The following is a 20582-nucleotide window of genomic DNA, read 5'->3' as shown; positions in this document are numbered from 1 at the left end:
TATACGACGCAAAAGGTTACAAGCACTGAGTGGAGCGCGCGGAACTCTCCATTTAGCTAGGATCGCTCTCTTTGGACTGACCTCTTGAGGTTCGAATCTTCAAGAGGATGCAGAGATTTTCCAGCGTTCCCAGATTCCTAATAAAGTATGCCGTTTTATCAAAAACTTTTAACGTCCCCCTAGCATGATAGAGATATCGTACCTTTTCCTTCCTGCGACCTTACATGTCCTCTCAGGGTATAATGGCATTTTCCAACTGAAATGGAACAGTACTTAAAATCAATGATTTGTGCTTTTAGACTTCCATACATATGAAATGAAGTCTGACTTTCGTTTCCTAGAGCTTAAGGCACTTAATGACATCTCAGCCCCTATTTGAACCCCAACAATGTTGGACTTTAGATGGTTTGCCTCTCATCTTTGATCTTTTATATTTTCTCAAGTCGATCATAAAACTTGTCACAATTTAGTCATATTTAAAATCAATTAAACTAATTAAAATTTTGTCATAATCGATATCTTCAACACGATTCCAGATAATTTTTAAATAGCTTACAGTAGCTTGTACGAACATAAAAAGCAGGAAGATCTCGTTTAACTCTTACCTGGACGGATAAGCAGCTCTCTTTGCATATAAAGCTCTGTTCTTGACCCACTTAGTCCATGCCTTGACTACCATCTTGCAATGACACGGTGTTTTATTCCAGTAAAACAGTAACTGCCTCTCTATGAACTGAAGATAACCGACTCAAGAAGCAAACAGAACACTATATTTAGTAGGGAATAATAAGAACAATTTAACGAGAATTAGAGAGAAAATAAGATAAAATGAGGCTTGAATCCTCAAAACAGTCGTGCCACTATCTTTTTCTGCTTAGCACTGGTTGAGCACTTTGTAGCAAAACTAATAAGGTGAGGCTCAAATCCTCACAAACGTCGACCCCCATTTTTTTCCTGTTCACGTGGAAAAGTATATGATATCAAAATTCAAGGGTCAAACTATATTATCCTTTTCTGCTTAGCTCAGGTAGAGCATTTGACAGCAAATTTGAATAGAGTGAGGTTTAAATCCTGACGCGAGTCGACCCACTATCTTTTTTTGTTCAGCTCTGGTAGTGCATTTGAGAGCGAAATTTATTAGATTGAGGTATGAATTCTCACAGGTGTCGAACTACTTTCTTTTTCTGCTCAGCTCAGTCAGAGCAAAGTTAAATAGAGTGAGGTTTGAATCCTCACAGAAGTCGATCACCTATCTTATTCTACTCAGCTCAGGCAGAAAAAATTGATTAGAATGAGGTTTGAATCCTCATAGCAGTCGATTCACTATCTCTCCTGCTCATTTGTTAAAGCATTTAATAGCTAATAGAATAGGGTGAGGTTTGAATCCTGACAGACTTCGATTCACTATCTTTTTCTGCTCAGCTCAGGCAGAGCAAAGTTGAATAGAGTAAGGTTTGAATCCTCACAGAAGTCGATAATCTTACTGTGCTCAGTTTAGGCTGAACAAATTGAATAGAATGAGGTTTGAATCCACACAGAAGTCGATCCTCTATCTTTGTCTGCTCAGCTCAGGCATAGCAAAGTTGAATAGAGTGAGGTTTGAATCCTCATAGCAGTCGATCCACTATCTCCCCTGCTCATTTGTTAAAGCATTTGGTAGGGAATTTGAATAGGGTGAGGTTTGAATCCTCACAGACGTCGAATCACTATCTTTTTCTGCTCAGCTCAGGCAGAGCCACTCACTGGGACTGTTGCATTGTCGTGGCTGAGTGGCTTGTGCGTCCTAGCGACTTTAAGAGCTATGCCGGCGGGGGTGTTTACACCCCTGGTAGGGCCTCCCAAGCCGGAAAGGTCAAGGAGTAGGGTCCGGACCAAAGACAGTCCCACGGCCCTCCAGGCATGGGGGTTAGGCTTAAGGCTAACAACCTTATCCTGTAAAAAGAATTTGTTACAGAAAAAGCAACGAAGACAACCAATATCCTGCACGCAGACCTTCCAAGGTCTTCGAACTGTATGACTACCAGTGGTGAAAGCAAGAGGGAAACTACTGGCATGAAGTTAGAAGCGATGAGTGCAAAAACCAGGACCAGGATTGGATTTTGGAATGTACGTACCATGTACGAAACTGGAAAGCTTGCACAGGTTACAACAGAAATGAGACGGTATAACCTGCATGTATTGGGCGTAAGTGAAAGCAGATGGATAGGGACAGGGAGATTAAAGGCGGTGTCAGGCGAGACGGTATTGTATTCTGGGCGGGATGATGAGTTACATCGTGAAGGCGTGGCAATTATTCTGAAGAAAGGAGCAGATAGATCGCTGTTGGAATGGAAACCTATTAATAGTCGCCTCATAAAGGCCAGACTGAAAGGAAAGCAAAATAACCTGACCCTGATTCAAATGTTACGCTCCGACCAGTGATAGTGAAGATGATCTGAAAGACAATTTCTATCTCAGGCTTCAGGCAGAGATTGAGCAGGTCCCAATGGAAGATCTTATCATCATCATGGGGGATCTAAATGCCAAAGTTGGTGCCGATAACTCAGGCATTGACAGAGTGATGGGAAGACACTGGAGTGGCATCATCAATGAAAATGGAGAAAGGCTTGTTGAGTTTTGCACAACTAATAATCTGGTGATAGGGGGCACCCTTTTTCCACACCGAGAGATCCATAAAATCACATGGTGTTCCCCGAATGGCAGGGATAGAAATAAAATTGACCATCTGTTGATCAATGGAAAATGGCGGAGATCCCTTCGGGATGTCGAGGTGAGGAGAGGAGCTGACATTGGAAGTGACCATCATCTTGTAACAGCCTGCCTTTAAATTAAAAGAGTGCAGGCCGTCTTACCAAGGGGCGCAGCCGTTTCGATGTGAGCTAACTGAAACAACCAAATGTGCGAAAATCTTTTATCCTGGAGGTGCGCAACAGATTCGAGGCTCTTGTGGAACTAGACGGAAGGGAGGATATTAACGATGAAGGGGTGAACAAGAACTGGGAGAAAATTGTTACTGCTTACAATGATAGCAGCAAGACATGTCTAGGCTGCAGGCAGCGGAGGCCAAAGGAATGGATGTCATCTGATACCTGGAAAGCAATTGAAAGTAGACGGAGATTAAAGAAGAAAGTTATGGACTCGAAATCCCAACGGCTTAAAGAAATACATCAAGAGATGAATCGGGCAGCGAACAAAGAGGTGAAACACCGAACAAGAGCAGATAAACGGAAGTACATAGAGAACCTTGCATCCTAGGCGGAGGAGGAAGCTGCACGCAATGAGCGAGGAACAGTATATAAGATCACCAAGATCATAACAGGTAAATGCCATATAACCAAAGTGCTTGTAAAGGACAAGAATGGTATCTTATTAACATCAGAGGGAGAGCAGCAACGGCGCTGGACGGAGCACTTTAGAGAGCTTTTAAACAGACCACCACCAACAGTAGTGCCAAACATCCAGGAAGCCGTAACCGACCTTGACATCAGCACAGACGTTCCAACTAGGAGGGAAATCATCTAAGCCATTAATTCCCTGAAGAATGGAAAAGTTCCTGGTCATAATAATCTAAATGCCGAGATGTTTAAAGCAGACCCTGAGCTTGCTGCAACCATGCTGACCCCCTTATTTACAAAGATCTGGGAGCAGGAAGAAATTCCGACAGATTAGAGCAGAGGAGTGATAATCAAGATACCAAAGAAAGGGTCTCTAAGTGATTGTAACTACTGGCGAGGAATTACCCTTTTGTCTGTGCCGAGTAAAATCTTTTGCAAGGTCATTTTACAGCGCATCACCCAAGCTGTTGATGACCTCTTGCGGAACGAGCAATCTGGATTTCGCAAAGGGGGTGGATGTACAGAGAATATTTTCACACCACGGAACATACTTGAGCAATGTACTGAGTGGAACAGGGAGTTGTATGTAAATTTCATCGACTATTGTAATGTTCATGTAAACCGGAAGTTATCGATACCTGATGTTCGCTAGGAACTATGGGATATATGTAGCAGAACGATCATGGCGTCCACCGATGCTGTAACACGTCTTCTTACAACTGTTTATTAAATCGTTGTTAATCGTTTGCATCTTGTTTTGAAATCCATTCAAAACATCACAAATGGCGACGAGGATGGGATGCAAGTAATCGAAGACGGAAATCTTTGCGTTTAAATTGTTAAATCAACCGGAAAATCCTACCGATCAACCTTATTTTCAATGCCTGCAGATTCTTCATCAACCACTTCGCCTTCGCAGCCTTCAACAGCTTCTGCAATGGCAATTAACCTACCGACCTTTCCTGAGTTTGATCTTCAACCAAGAGATACAGTACCCGTTCGCTTTGAGAAGTATGTCAAACGTTTGGACAACATGTTTACAGCAATGAACATTACCCGAGCATCTCAAAAGAAAGCTATGTTATTGCATTACGTAGGAGAAGAAACCTGTGATGTGTTTGAGACCCTTACCGTTCCAGAACCGCTGGAAGGAAGTGACGAATACAAGACGGCCGTAAAGGCTCTCGCTGATCATTTTGGGCCTCAAAAGTGTGTGGATTATCACGTCTATGCCTTTCGTCAGGAAATGCAAAAGTCTGGTGAAAACATTACCGAGTTTTACACGTCTCCAGCTGTTAGCACGCAAGTGTCAGTTCGCCGATCCCGAACTGGAAATTAAGCGGCAGATTATTCAAGGAACCTCATCGCTTCGCCTGAGACGTAAAGCAATCGAAAAGAGCCTCAATCTTGAGAACTTACTGAAAGTAGCTCGCGCCATGGAAACCGCCGACGAACAGACCACTGAGATGGAGAAACAGCAATCCAACGCAGTGGGCTATGGTAGAAATAAAGCAACCGACGTTCAGCAGAAAGAGAATTCTCGTGGTCTACCAAAGCCTGGATTGCGTAACAATATGTGTGGTTTATGTGGTGGAAATTACCCACATCAAGGAACTTGCCATGCTCAAGGTAAAAAGTGTTTGAACTGTGGCAAAATGAACCATTTCTCCAAAGTTCGTCGTGGCAAACCCAATAATCGGTCCAAATCTTCGCACCCAAAGAAACCGTCAAAAGGTAAACACCATGCCAGGTCTGCAGATGTTGAAGAGTCTTCGAGTAGTGAAATGTCACCTCTAGCCGGTGTTGATAGTGACAACAGCGAAGAGTATACCTTTAACATTGGTGCACAGGGACACCAAGCTGGCAAGCCTATCTTTCAGGTCACGATCATGAACACACCTATCCGCATAATGGCAGATTCAGGAGCAACCGTGAATATCTTAAGCAAGAAAGACTTTGATGGCTTTAAATCAAAGCCACAACTGGCTGAAACAAGTGCCAAAGTGTATCCATACATTTCTGATAAGCCACTAACCCTGTGTGGAAAGTTCCGAGCTACTGTCACCAGTGGTAGCTGTTCATCCGTGGAAACATTCTATGTCGCAAAGGGTTCATCAAGCTCCATACTTAGCTGGACAACCTCACAAACATTAAATCTTATTAAAGCTGTCAGTACGGTCGAACCTCCTGGTAACCTGCCACCTGATGCCCCAGATTTTCTCAAGGAATTTCCTAATCTAACCAGTGGAATGGGCAAGTACAAAGGTGAACCAGCACACATACATGTAGATCAATCTGTCAAACCCGTGGCACAGCCACATCGCCGAGTCCCTTTCCATGTAAGGAAACAGGTGGAGGAAAAACTCAAACAGCTTGAAAATGATGACATCATTGAACGCGTAGAAGGCCCCACCCCTTGGGTATCGCCAATTGTTGTTGTGCCCAAGCCGAATAAACCGAACGAGATTAGAATTTGTGTAGACATGCGTTCATTAAACAAAGCTATCATCAGGGAGCGACACATCATACCCACCATCGATGACGTAGTGTCGGACTTGAACGGTTGTAAAGTTTTTAGTAAGATTGACTTAAATCAAGGGTACCACCAGATCCCATTGCACCCCGACTCGAGAGCACTGAGCACGTTTTCTACACACGTTGGACTGTTCCAATACAAACGTCTCAATTTTGGCCTCTCGTGCGCAGCAGAAATCTTCCAAAAGAAGGTGGGTGATGCAATCCTTGGCATACCCTGCGTTAAAAACATCAGTGATGACATGTATGTTGGGGGCGCAGACAAGGACACTCATGACCAACATCTGAGACAAGTGTTCCGTCAACTCCAGAAGAGTGGTCTAACAATAAACTTACCTAAGTGTCAGTTTCGAGTTCCCACTATGCTCTTCTTTGGCCATGTGTTCTCTGAAAAGGGCATGTCACCTGATCCTAAAAAAGTTGAAGCTCTTCAAAATGTTGTGCCACCGACCAATGTATCTGAAGTACGAAGCCTCCTTAGCTCGGCTGCGTTCTGCTCTAGGTTCATCAAGAACTTTGCACTAATCTCCAGACCTCTTCGACAGCTGACCTGTAATGGAGTGAAGTGGCAGTGGACTGAGGAGGAACGGTCATCATTTGAACGCCTAAAAGCGGCACTATCTACCAAGACTACCGTTGCATACTTTGATCCAAAGAAACCTACTTCCATCTTTGTCGATGGTAGTCCCATTGGTATAGGTGCTGTCCTGACCCAGAAAGATGTTTCGACTAATGAAGTGACACCTTTGCATTATGCCAGTTCTCCACTGACACCAACTCAAGCTAGATATCCACAGATTGATCGTGAAGCTTTGTTAGTTTACTGGGCTGTAAAGCGCTTTCACTTGTTCATCTATGGAGGGGAATTTAAAGTAATCACAGACCATCAACCTCTGGTTTCCTTGTTTAACAACCCCACCTCTAAACCGTCCGCCAGGATAGAACGTTGGCTCATGGAGCTACAGCAGTACCGATTCACAGTAGAATATCGCCCTGGTGCTTCAAACCCAGCAGATTATGCTTCGAGACACCCAGTAGGAGACTTGGAATCTCACAATTATGAAATCGAGTCTGAAGATCACATCTATTTTATTACAAGAAATGCAGTACCAAAGCTGTAACATTGTCTGAGATAGAATCTGCAACCGCAACAGATCCAGTGCTACAAGCGGTTATGTCTGCAATGAAATCTGGTTGCTGGCATTAGGCGCCACCTGGTGTATCACTATCTGAGCTATCCTGCGAGAGAAGGTGTGGTTCCCATGCATGGACAAGATGGTTGAAACAAAGGTCAAGGCCTGTTTAACGTGCCAAGTTGTAACCCCAGTGTACGCTAGAGAGCCTGTTCAAGTATCAGCTCTTCCTGACAGCCCTTTTGATGAAGTAAGCATCGACTTTGCGCATGTTGAGGGTGAAACCCTACTTCTACTAGTTGATGATTATTCAAGGTTCCCATGTAGAACCAGTGTCCTCAACGTCCGCTAGTGCTGTCATACCTAAGTTAGATCAGCTATTTGCTACATTCGGAACTCCCAAGATTGTTAGATCAGATAATGGTCCACCTTTCAACGGAGAAGAGTTTGCCAAGTTTGCTCATGCACTTGGTTTCAAGCATCGCAAGGTAACCCCATTATGGCCTAGGGCCAACGGTGAGGTAGAGAGATTCGTGAAAACACTGAAGAAGTGTCTTAAAGCCGCTAAAGTGGAAGGAAGGAACTGGAGAAAGGAACTGCAAGCGATTCTGAGAAACTATCGCACCTCTCCTCATCAAACTACTGGTGAGGCCCCAGCAGTATTGTTACTGAAACGTCCTGTGCGTAACAAGCTACCACAGACCAACTACGTTGACCCTGTGTCGGAGATCGTCCGCAAACGCGATTTCTTGCAGAAATCCAAGTTCAAGGCTCATGCTGACAGCAAGGTTTATGTGAAACCCAGCACTATCTCACCTGGTGAAACCGTACTAGTGAAGAGACCATTTACTGCGTCTAAAGGTGCAACTGTTTACGACCCTACCCCCTTGACTGTAGTGGATAAGAAAGGCAGCATGATCACAGCTCAAAACGAGAATCGCACAGTTACCAGAAATTCCTCTTTCTTTAAAACTCTGGACCAGTCAGTCATCAACCGTGATGATGATCCGTCCCATGACAGTGGTCTCAGCTCTCCAGCTGACATCAAACACCAACAAGAGCTGCCTGCTGCACGTACACGTGCTCATGCTTCTGACCCGTCTGCATCAAAACCTGTGAGCTCCCCTGGCGTGCAAGCTAATCCTACAAGTTCATTTAGCCCTATCCCAGAGGGCCAAGCTGGTGCATCTCACCCGGTTGGTCAACCACCATTGCGTAGATCTTCCAGGAAACGAGTTCCCCGCCAGATTCTTGATTTGTAAGCCTAGATTCTTATTGAACTGTGAACTCTGAACTGTGGCAGTATAGTTTGTTAAGTTAAAATGCTGTCGCCTGTACAAAAACGTTTGTTTTCGTTGGACTTTGATTCCAGTCAGTAGTCATAGTTTCATGGACACTGATTAGTTGAAGTTTATTTTATTTCTTTCGATATCATTCTAGAGAGTTACCCACTAGGGAGAAAGAGATGTGATGAGATGTGTAAACCGGAAGTTATCGATACCGGATGTTCGCTGGGAACTATGGGATATATGTAGCAGAACGATCATGGCGTCCACCGATGCTGTAACACGTCTTCTTACAACTGTTTATTAAATCGTTGTTAATCGTTTGCATCTTGTTTTGAAATCCATTCAAAACATCACAACTATGAGAAAGCGTTCGACAGCATTCACAGGGACAGTCTTTGGCAGATTCTGAGAGCATATGGCATTCCACAACGCATTATTAATACCATCAAATGCTTCTACTCAAATTTCACATGTTGCATTGGTCAGAGAGATCTAAGTTTTGAAGTTAAAACCGGTGTAAGGCAGGGATGTGTCATGTAGTCCATGCTATTCAATATTGCTATCGACTGGGTCCTTTGTCGAACAATGAAGATCAGCGAAGAGGCATAAGATGGACCCCTTTTACTATACTCGAAGACCTCGACTTCGCAGATGATTTAGCCCTATTGTCCCACACACGACAGCACATTCTGGAAAAGACAGACCGGCTCAGCATGTTCAGCAACCAGGTCGGCTTGAGAATTAGCTTGAAGAAGACGGAGGCCATGTGTTTTAATATCCCTTCCCCAACAAAGATCAGGGTAAGAGGACAGGACATTCCATACACCAACAAGTTCACATACCTCGGAAGTGTGCTCTGCCAAGATGGGGGTACTAGTGTAGATATACAAAGCAGATGGAACAAAGCAAAAAATGCCTTTATGAGCTTAAGATCAGTGAGGAGGTCAGCAAGCTACAGCACAAAGACGAAGCTTAGAATCTATCAGAGCTGCGAATTGTCAACTCTCCTTTACGGCTTGGAATGCTGGGGAAAGACAGAACAGGACCTCTCAAAACCAGCATCCTTCCACACAGCTAACCTCAGGAAGATTCTGAGAATCTTCTGGCCTCAGAAAATATCAAACGACCAGCTACTGAGACAAACCAAGCAGGAGGATATTCGTACACTTGTCAACAGGAGAAGATGGAGGTGAATCGGTCATGTGATGCGGAAGGCCAGTACCAACATAGCCAGAATTGCAATGCACTGGATACCTGAAGGCAAACGAAGCAGAGGGCGCCCGAAAACAACTTGGTGCAGGACAGTAGAGAAGAGACTAAGGGGGCTCAATTACAGCTGGAGCACCATTGAAAAACTGGCTAAAGATAGGCAGGGTTGGAAAGATTTCGTTGCTGCCCTATGTGCCATGCAGGCATGATGAGTAGTAAGTAAGTAAGTCAGGCAGAGCAAAGTTAAATTAAGCGAGGTTTGAATCCTCATAGAAGTCGATCAACTATCTTATTCTGCCCAGTTTAGGCAGAAAGAATTAAATAAAGTGAGGTTTGAATCCTCACAGAAGTCTATCCACTATCTTTGTCGGCTCAGCTCAGGCAGAGCAAAGCTGAATGAAGTGAGGTTTGAATCCTCACAGAAGTCGATCCACTATCTTATTCTTCTAAGCTCAGGCAAAACAAATCAAATAGAGTGAGGTTTGAATCCTCAGCGGAGTTGATCCACTATCTTTGTCTGCTTAGCTTAGGTAGAGCAAACTTTAATAGACTGAGGTTTGAATCCACTATCTTTTTCTGCTCAGCTCAAGCAGAGCAAGGTTAAATAGAGTAAGGTTTGAATCCTCACAAGCGTCGACCCACTATCTTTCTCTGCTCAGCTCAGACAAGAGCAAAATTTAACGAAGTGAGGTTTGAATCCTCACAGGTGGTGATCCACTATCCTTTTCGGCTTAGCTCAGGCAGCGCAAAATTGAAAAGAGTGAAGTTTGAATTATCACAGGAGTTGATCCACTATATTTTACTGCTCAGCTCATAGACTATTTGATAGCAAAATTGAACAGAATGAGGTTTGAATCCTCTCAGACGTCGATCCACTATCTTTTTCTGCTCAGCTCAGGCAGAACAAAGTTGAATAGATGGAGGTTTGAATCCTCATAGGAGTCGATCAGCTATCTTATTCTGCTCAGCTCAGCAGAAACAATTGAATAGAGTAAGGTTTGAATCCTCACAGAAGTCGATCCACTATCTTTTTCTGCTCAGCTCAGGCAGAGAAAAATTGAACAGAGTGAGGTTTGAATTCTCACCGAAGTCGATCCACCATCTTATTCTGCTCAGTTAAGACAAAATAAATTGAATAGAGTGAGGTTTGCATCCTCACAAGCGTCGATCCACTATCTTTTTCTGCTCAGCTCAGACGAGAGCAAAATTTAACGAAGTGAGGTTTGAATCCTCAAAGGAGGCGATCCACTATCCTTTTCTGCTTAGCTCAGGCAGCGCAAAATTGAATAGAGTGAGGTTTGAATCCTCACAGAAGTCGATCCACAATCTTATTCTGCTCAGTTGAGACAGAACAAATTTAGTAGAGTGAGGTTTGAATCCTCACAGAAGTCAATCCACTATCTTTTTCAGCTCAGCTCAGGTGGAGCAAAGTTGAATAGAGTGAGGTTTGAATCCTCACAGGAGTCGATCAACTATCATTTTCTGCTCAGCTCGGTTAGAGCAAAATTGAACAGAAAGAGGTTTGAATCCTCACAGGAGTCGCTTTGAAACCTTTTTCTGCTCAGCTCAAATAGACTATTGATAGCAAAACTGAACGGAGTGAGGTTTGAATCCTCAAGGAGTTGATCTATCATCTTATGAGTTCCTAGAGCATTGGATAATAAAGTGGAGTAGAGTGTGGTTTGAATCCCCACAAAAGTCGATCCACTTTCTTTTTCTGCTCAACTCAAGCAGAGAAAAATTGAATTGAGTGAGGTTTCAATCCTCACGACAGTCGATCCGCTATCTTTTTCTGCTCAGTTGTCAGAGCATTGGATGGCAGAATGTGTTAGAGTGAGGTTTGAATCCTCACTAGACTCGAATCAATATCTTTTCCTGCTAAGTTGTAAGAGCATTTGTTAACATGATTCAAAGGAATGAGGTTTGAATCCTCACGATTGTCGACCCACTTTCTTTTTCTACTCAATTGGTTGAGCAGGTTAAATGCGATGAAGTGAGATTTGAATCCTTGCAAAGGTCAACCCAGTTTTTTTCTTTTGCTTACCATCTCCAGAGATGTGAATTTTTCTTAATGTATCTTTGTATTTTAAGATGGCAAAGATAATTAGTATATGTAGACCTTGGATGATTTTTTGAATCATTTTTGTCCGCGCTCAGCTCCATAAGTTTCAGTCGCCTCTACTTTTTGTTTTGAAAGTTCCAAGTATTATAAACCGGATATAATTTTTTTGGACTTTGACTTTGAATGCCAAGAGTGCCGGAGAAGAGAGAAAATATAATCCCTGCTTGAGTACAGATACAGTCCTCTGGTGGTTACGGACGACAACCGAAGTGAATCTAGCACCCTCCGGGTTTAATACCTGTATCGACTATTCTCGTTTTGATAAAAAAAAAAAAAGCAGAAACAAAAACAAAAACAAAAGCAAAAGCAAAAGCAAAAGCAAAAGCAAAAGCAAAAGCAAAAGCAAAAGCAAAAGCAAAAGCAAAAGCAAAAGCAAAAGCAAAAGCAAAAGCAAAAGCAAAAGCAAAAGCAAAAGCAAAAGCAAAAGCAAAAGCAAAAGCAAAAGCAAAAGCAAAAGAAAACTAAAAATCAAAAGCAAAAGCAAAAGCAAAAGCAAAAGCAAAAGCAAAAGCAAAAGCAAAAGCAAAAGCAAAAGCAAAAGCAAAAGCAAAAGCAAAAGCAAAAGCAAAAGCAAAAGCAAAAGCAAAAGCAAAAGCAAAAGCAAAAGCAAAAGCAAAAGCAAAAGCAAAAGCAAAAGCAAAAGCAAAAGCAAAAGCAAAAGCAAAAGCAAAAAAACAAAAACAAAAACAAAAAGCAAAAATAATACGAGCGTACGCCGAGGTACCAAAGGGTGAGACCGAAGTATGGGCCATCGACTGCACCTTTCCTCGGGACGCAAAAGTAAACAAGCACCGAGTGGAACGCACGAAACTTTCCACCCAGCTGGGATCGCTCTCTTTGGGCTGACTGCTTGAGGTTTGAATCCTCACAGGGTAAGCTGATTGTGCTTAACTAACTATTTCTTGTTTCTGTTGTTTTTATTTCATTTCTTTCGAGTAAATATTTTTAAGTTTTCGAAAATAATATAATAATAGTAGTGTTTAGTTATTCTTAAATTCATATTCGTTACCCTAACATACGAGATATGGCACCAAGTGCACTCGGGATTCAACTTGTCCGCTGAGGGTAAACTTTACTTTACAAAATACATTCCTTCCGCTGGAAAAGAAGAGAAATTGATATAAATGCCTTGCGCTGTTAGACTTTTTCACAGAATGAAAAACTCTGCAATGAACACCTGCATTCATGTACAAGGGGATTTAGAACCTTCAAGGTGAACTGGGAATGAGATGAAAAAAGTACCAAACAAAAAGTGAAAAACCTGTTCATCCTACCAAAATTAAGCAGGCAGTTACTAAAAAAAACATTGAAATTAAAAGACAGTGGCCTTTTTCCCCTCTGGCGATCCCTTTTCTATGATAGGTGGTGTCAAACACTTTACGCATCGTACAATACATCATTTATACAAACACCATAGTTTAGTTTTGTCTGGTGTCAACTTGTCAGTAATCTATAATTAACATTATTTCCAGAAAAAAGTTAAGAATCTCTTATGAATAGCGACAGTCTGGTTACTCATTAAGGTACCCGATGTATAAGAAACACATCAGCCTATATCCAAAAATCATGGTTAGGTTCTTTCATGCGGGTGTAGATGGTATTCGGCGCGCTAAAAACATTCCAAATTAGAAGGATTCTCATTACAAATGGTGAAGACGTAATTTCCAGCAATTGGAAAGAAAGAGGAAATATCTTAAGATCAAAACTGCATTGCCATTTTTGTAGCACATCAAGTTTCAGTCTAACGGCTGCTTTGATTCGTAGAGTACGGTCAAGATTTATGAGACTGACTAAATATGTTTAATTAATTTGTTTTTTGTTTTTTTATTGTTATATTTTGTTTTGCTTATTTTTTTGGTACGATGTTTTCCTAAAAATGTTTAGAATTTTTGTTTTTCTTTAGAAATGTTGACTGCCGGGATGCGGTTACAGCGCCAAAAGTTCAACTTCATGTGATGTCTTGGCTACAGCCGTATATTTCAAAACTTAAGAGGCGAGTTTCTGGCAGATTTGAAGAAAAATTTCAAAACGATAGGCGACCATTTCGAATTTTAAAACACGACCAATAAATAGATCTTTAACATATGATCTATTATGGCAGAGATAAAACTTACTCGACTTACTTCTCCGTCTAAAAATAGAAAAAGGCAAACTTACTTTTGAGTCTCTAATTGTGTTCCCAAGGAGCACCCAGGCTTTCCATTTAGTCTCAATCTCAGTGTCTCAAGCTTTCCAAAACCTCCACCAGTCCACGATGCAACTAAATTGGCACAGCTGTTCCAAGAAGAAATCATCTAGCCTCTCGTTGATCCTCCACCAATGGTCAGGAACGCAAACTTCAGTCGCTTTCTTTCCATAGGAGGAGTGTGCGCCTCGGTATTGATGCACAAATAAGATGGCTGTATCCTAAACAGAACTGGCCTTATCCCACTTGTGAAAGCCTTCAACAAAATCAAAAGAAAGTTAAAATCGTTTAAATTAGGTAGCAATGATTTTAAGTCAACCCAAATTGTTGCCACGGATTTTTATGAAATGTTACCAGAGGATTTGTTAACATCAGTAGAGGCACAATGTTTGGTCATTCATGTCACTCACCATCTTTGAAATTTTATTCAAAATTAGATGTAGGTAACGTAATAATTGTAATATTATCGAGATCTATGAAATGTTTTTTAATGGGCATTAGCTGGTGAAAGTTGGACCACGTAAAGCCAGCGAGGGAACTTTCTTCCTGTCCATGTTTTATGTTTACTATTCCTACGATGATATTTTATCATGCTGCCACTTTTCAATAATCAATAGTTGCTTTTACCTTGTGGTAACTTTGAAGTGTCGATATTTTGCAGAAAAGCCTAGTCTTATTCCTCTTGTGTCACTTATTCAAGCAGGCAATTTGCACCACTCGTATTTAAAGGTAGTTTGACGTTGTGAAATGCTGATATCTGAGTGATGATCTGATAGAATATAAATTCGTGGGAATTCTACCAGAAAAGTCTCGACAAAAATCATCTTGTGCATGAAAAAGTGCTCGATGTTGCTTCACTTCTCGCGTCTGCAGTGGTACAAATAGCTACTAGGCTTGAAGTTAGCATAAAGGACATCTAGTAGATACCGTTAAAAATTCAAAAATGCTTAGTTCGGCTGAGCTGCGCATGACAGTGGACAATGTTGTCGGAATTTCGTGAAGTTGACCGCAATCAAAGGTGCAAAATATTCACGTACACCGGTACACTCTTAATTTTGAATCTCACCTCGTTCATGCGATTTTGTGCTTCGCATTTGTATACGAGATGAAAATTTTATGTTTTCGCCAAGACAATACATCTTTCAGTAAGGAGAGCTAAACTGGAATTTGGCTTCGTTGAATGCACTGCAAACGAGCCATTCCCTACGGGATAGCACTGAGAATTCAGCGTGATTGTTTCACTAGCGAATTGTCAAATAAACTAAGTGAAGAAGATTAGAATGTCACAAATTCTAAAATTATGATGCAGATGTGGTAAATTCACAATTCAAGAAAGCTTTTAACAAAAAGATATCCGAACTCCCACTGAAAAGGAAATCAGGCCTGAAAAGAGTTCTTTCTGTTAACGCTAAGAGCAGAAATTTCGTCGGAAATGTCAATTAGAAAAAGTGTCTCTACTTTCTTTATTACAATTGACGGTTTGCTAAATCGCTTATACGCTACGATAGAGAAACCATGTTTCCATCTTCGCGCAGTAGAAACGATCTTTCTCAAGATTCATTTCATTGTTGCAAGGCTAACCAATATAAGCTCGCATACTAAGACTTGTATCTCGTTGTCATTTCCTTTTATGGTGTAGAAAACTCCTTGATTTTAACTGCAATGCCATAAAAAAACAAACTAACTAACTAACGAAACAAGCAAACAAAAACAGTGAAAAACACCACTCTATTTCTCTTACTTGGACAGACTTTTCACACTATGTTGAACTGATTACTCAAAGGGACACAAATTTCACTCTCATTAAGTAACAAAAAACGAAATTAAAAGATGAAGTAATTGAACCTGTAACGAGCAAAGTTGGCACTCAAGCTAATAATTTGTTCTGGAATCTCCTTCCTCCCCCCTCCCCCCATTGGCTGTTTTTGAGCTCTGCAATTGTGGTACTAAGGCAAAATACAGTCTTGGCCACCACCCCACACTGCCACTTTTCCAGATGGAGCTCGAGCTGCCAGGTAAGACTTGAACCAGATTGACTTATCTATAAATCCGCTATTACTTCCTTTTTCGTTAGCATTGCCTCTCGGACTCCCTGGCTGGAAAAGAAGTGATAAAAACTAACTATTCGAAGCGAATTACTAATTCACAGTTCTCCGCGTACCTTCTTGTACGAAGAGCGGACCTATATGTGGCTCAGAAATTGAGAGAGACTGAGACAAAGTGCAACCGAGAGAAATTGGGTGCTAAATATGGCGGACGTTTGTGTAGGTTCATAGTTAATTTTAGTGATTTTTTGGTAAAATTTCAAAATGCCGTCGTTTGGCCAGATTGTCATTGGGCCTCCGGGCTCTGGAAAAAGTACATTTTGTGCTGGGATGAGTGAATTTTTAACAAACTTGGGTCGAAAAGTGGCTGTTGTAAATCTTGATCCTGCAAACGATTCGCTGAGTTACAAATGTGCCGTGGACATTTCCACGCTTATCACTCTTGATGATGTGATGGAGAATCTTAAGCTTGGTCCAAATGGTGGGCTTATATACTGCATCGAGTATCTCGAAAAGAATCTTGACTGGCTGGAGAGAAAGCTGAAAGATCTGAAAGGGCATTACTTCTTGTTTGACTGCCCTGGTCAAGTTGAACTGTACACTCATCACACATCTGTGAGGAATGTGGTCAGGCAGCTTGAAAAGTGGGACTTCAGAGTAAGTGAATGATAAGGCCTGTTCCGAATGCTGTTCTACTCAAGCGTTAAACCAGAAGCCTAGTAAGGCTGAAGAGCTTAATTTAAATCTGTTTGATTTGGCAAACAGTTAGTTGTTCAGGGGTATCTTGCAAACTAAGAGTAAAGACTTCGAAAACTAAGACTTTGAAAACTTGGAAAATTGATGAACTGGAAGGTATTCGAGGTCAGCACTCCTTGTTGGGATTAGTTCGTTTTAAGTGTCAAATAGAATTAAAGACAGTTTATCAATAAGTTTCGAAGGTGTTGGTTTTTGAGGTCTTAGTTTTCCAGGTCTTAGTCTTAGATCCTAGTTTTTGAGACACCCAGATGTTTGGCAAATTCCTTCATATTGTGCAAAATTTTCAGCAGCCACTCATTCACTCAGTGTTTTGTTGTATGCTGGACCTAATGCATTGAGTTGGATGATTTTTAATCTTACCAGATATCTTCAAATTTTGCCGTTATTCAAGAACATGTGCCCCAAAGTCAAAGCCCCCACCCCACCCCCTGTCTGTGCATAGTATGGCAGATTTATTACATGTTTTACACTTCAAAATCGCCTTTGCATGCTTGAGATCTTGTCATGTTTGGCCTATTTTCTGGGCTCTTTTTATTTTCAATTTAGATAATTATTCAGTTTGGTGCAGTTTTGTGTTCCTTCTTGTTTGGGTTACTGGTTCTCTCTACAACTTACATGAGTAGAAAGCTAATCATTTTTAAGTGATTTGTATTGAATACATCATGTTTATCCTTTCACAGCTTGCTGCAGTCCATCTTGTTGATTCACATCATTGCAGTGATCCAACAAAGTTTATTTCTGTTCTTCTCACATCCTTGTCAACCATGATTCATGTTGAGCTCCCTCATGTTAATGTCCTTTCCAAGATTGATCTGGTAGAACAATATGGAAAGCTAGGTGATTGACTATTTATAATACATATAATGATATACATGAAAAAATTACACATGTTTGATTTGCTTAAAATGAGTGCATTTTCACTTAACTCAAGTGTCATTCTTTTTGCATGTAAATTATTATCAAGTAACAGCATGATTTCTCCTGCAGTTTGGTGTAAATATGCTCTTATTCATTTTTCAAAGACTAGTGTTGTCTTAGAAAAATTTGCTTGTACTAATTAACATTATGTTGCACTTAAAATCATGTTATTACCTATATTAATGTTGGTCACTCTGTGACCTTTTGTTAGGCAAGACACAGTACTCTCACTACATGCATCTCTCTGTTCAAGAGTATAAATGTAAATGAATGCCAACCTGTCTGGGTAATGTGGTCAAGTGATGGGTGAGAGACAACAGATGGGAAGCCTGTGATTAATATTCAAACCAGGGGAATTAAAAATACTTAAGGGATAAGCACTGGCAATTTAAGGCCACTTGGCCAGTAAAACGTGTGATTATTGAAGAAAAAACATTTAAAATGGGATATGTGACAGGGTTCTTAGTAAAATTGCTCTCAGTCTAGGGAGTTTAGAGCTGAAGACACTCAGATTGATCTGGCATTTATTTTCTGTTGTAATTCAAAGTTAAGTGTAAGATGATCACCAGAACAATGGACCAACATATCGTATTTGTAGATTAGATGTTAGATTCAAATGATTTTGTTTCTGCTTGAACTAATGATTTAAGGAAGATGCCATTGGAAATGTAAATATGTTTTCTCTGAGGCAGTAGTGTGTTGGCAATGCTTGAGTCTTTTTTTCTGGAATTTTATTGTTGACTTCAATTATTTTGATTTCTTGTTAGCATTCAATTTAGACTTTTATACAGATGTTTTGGATCTGAATTTTCTCCTGGATCACATCAAAGATGATCCATTTACTCGAAAGTACAAAAAGCTGAATGAAGCATTAGTGGGTTTAGTTGAGGACTATGGCCTGGTGTCTTTTAAAACACTGGATATACAGGTGATTGCTGAAATATTAGTGGAAATAGGCCTGTTTTGTACTTGAAGTTTTGTTTTTTGTTGCTGCTTTTGTCAGGATCTCTTTGTTCAAAGTATAAAGCTTGTAGAGCAAGCAGAATAAAGCAACCTCACTTGAAGTGGCAAGGGGGAAACATGTCAAGCTTGCTTTTTTATGCACCTGATAGTTAGAAAAAAGTGGTGTGAGTTTTCTTGACCAATCACAGAGCACTGCAAACCAAAAGTGCTACAATCTCAGATCATTTTCATTTTGTTTTAGTCAAAGGAGAGTATGTATCAGGTGATCAAATCTATTGATCAGGCTAATGGTTTTGCTTTTGGTGAACTTGAGGATGACAGAGGGAATTTCAGTAACCTAATGTCTTCAGCTGTAGGAACAGATTTTGAATTTTTTAGGTAAGTTTATTTACCGAAGCACTGTCAAGTGTCATAGGTATAATTTGTTTCTCTCCCTATCCATTCCTTCATTCATTTATTTGCATTATTAGGTTTGAGACGGGAAGGAAAAATAGTGAACTTAAGAATGCTAAAAATGTCTTTGACTTTGCTTTTGTAAGGACAAAGTCAAGATCATCTTCATGTCCCAAGCTTTTAAAATTAGAGTTTTAATACATTTGGTCCTATTATCTGAACAAATGTTGTTGTTTTTTTTTTTGGATAAGTCATGTTAAAACTTTAAAGCTTCTTTAGTAAAAATTTCCTTTACAGAAAAGTAATAATTTTTTCAAAATTTTCAATGATATCAGTTGCATTTATTTGGAATACCATAGTGAAAGATTGACTTAATGCCCAATAAGGAATATCCAGGGGGTATACTCTAGGACATTGCACACAGGGAAGCAGCACACTCCAGGGGTTATAGGTGTCAACAGCCCAGTTCCCCATCTGCCTTAACAGACTCATCACCAACCAAATAAAATAACTTTTTGATGGTGTTCAATTTTTTAGGACGGCAGCAATTCAAGAGAAGTACATGAAAGATGAGGATGAAAACTCCTAGAAAAATAATGGCTCAGTAGTGTTCATTAAGGACAAGAAAATATCCTGCTTTGGAGAGAAGGCATTACTCAAGGTGTTGATGCGAACAAACTCGATGTGGTGAAAAGAGGAGATGAGAGCGAGACATGGACTCGCTTTTATGTCTATTTACAATTAGATCCAACTTCAAGGAAGAGGCGACACTGATAGTCCTTGAGTCCCTAAGAGTTAGTTAATTTTTCCTTACAATATCAACCCTGAATCAAACATTAAGGTCGGGAGAAAAAAAGGAAATGATCACCACCTAAAGAAGCACTTGATTGTTAAACAAATTCTCCTTGTCAGCACCTTAGAAAATGTATACAGAATAGTAAGGAGAATATGCATACTGATGCCAAGCATACTAAGGGTTAGGTGCTAATAAATACTTGACTGCTCGCTACTTTATGTGGTCCTTTAGCACTGTGGAGTTTATCACAGACTCCTAGTTTCGAAATATTTTTATGTAAATAGTGTGGGCAGCCTAGGCTCCGTATAACGTATTAGCACTGAAAAAACTCCAGCTAAACATCACAAAGGTGGAAAAATTCGTTTTCGAAACCGATAATTTTTCATTCACTTTCCTTGCATTTAGAGTTAGACTAGGGGTTAGCCAACTCATGTGACGAGAATAACTGTCTAATGCAGTACGTGGCTGATTCTTTGGATCCGCGCGTTTTAGCATACCTAAATTATAAGATTTGTTTGTTAAGGATTTAAAAATTGTAGCACCCAGAATCTCCTTCCTCTTGCTACGCCAAGGAGTATAAACCATCAACTAGTTTCCCAATGAAAGCGCTACAAGATGCATAGGTGTTGACTGTATTTTATTCGTATGTTAAATGCGATTGTTTTGATCTTGATACAGATTTATGAGAAACGTAATTAAAACCTCACCCAACGTACGAAATTATTTTCATGACAAAGATTACTTGTCTGCTTTCCTAACTAACTGATTAAGATATCCAACACACGAACAAGAAACGCTTTTACTATTAAAATGAGAGGAAGGTAAATGATACGTGTCGTCGCAAAACGTACTCAAGTGGAAAAAGGGGGTAAAAATTTTCAAATTTTCATTTACACGTGACGT

The 20582-nt window shown here is 40.6% G+C and overlaps 3 protein-coding genes across 3 annotated transcripts; all 3 read left to right on the top strand.

Moving 5' to 3' along the window:
• Positions 1-2013: 2013 nt before the first annotated feature.
• LOC136283531 (craniofacial development protein 2-like) lies at positions 2014-3255 on the top strand. Its single transcript, XM_066172518.1, has 3 exons — positions 2014-2321; positions 2419-2770; positions 2923-3255. Exons 1-3 carry the CDS (start codon positions 2014-2016, stop codon positions 3253-3255), a joined length of 993 nt encoding a protein of 330 aa, XP_066028615.1.
• Positions 3256-8819: 5564 nt separating this feature from the next.
• Positions 8820-9485, top strand: LOC131777053 (uncharacterized). Its single transcript, XM_059093266.2, has one exon. It carries the CDS (start codon positions 8820-8822, stop codon positions 9483-9485), a length of 666 nt encoding a protein of 221 aa, XP_058949249.2.
• A 6562-nt stretch (positions 9486-16047) lies between these two features.
• LOC131777082 (GPN-loop GTPase 2) lies at positions 16048-20517 on the top strand. Its single transcript, XM_059093304.2, has 5 exons — positions 16048-16510; positions 17290-17446; positions 18295-18455; positions 18732-18868; positions 19421-20517. Exons 1-5 carry the CDS (start codon positions 16118-16120, stop codon positions 19470-19472), a joined length of 900 nt encoding a protein of 299 aa, XP_058949287.2. The 5' UTR covers positions 16048-16117; the 3' UTR covers positions 19473-20517.
• Positions 20518-20582: the final 65 nt, after the last annotated feature.

This window comes from Pocillopora verrucosa, chromosome 9 (assembly GCF_036669915.1).
Source record: "Pocillopora verrucosa isolate sample1 chromosome 9, ASM3666991v2, whole genome shotgun sequence".
Classification (NCBI taxonomy): domain Eukaryota; kingdom Metazoa; phylum Cnidaria; class Anthozoa; order Scleractinia; family Pocilloporidae; genus Pocillopora; species Pocillopora verrucosa.
Note: the sequence above shows the minus strand (reverse complement) of the source record. Positions and strands in the feature narration are given on the sequence as shown.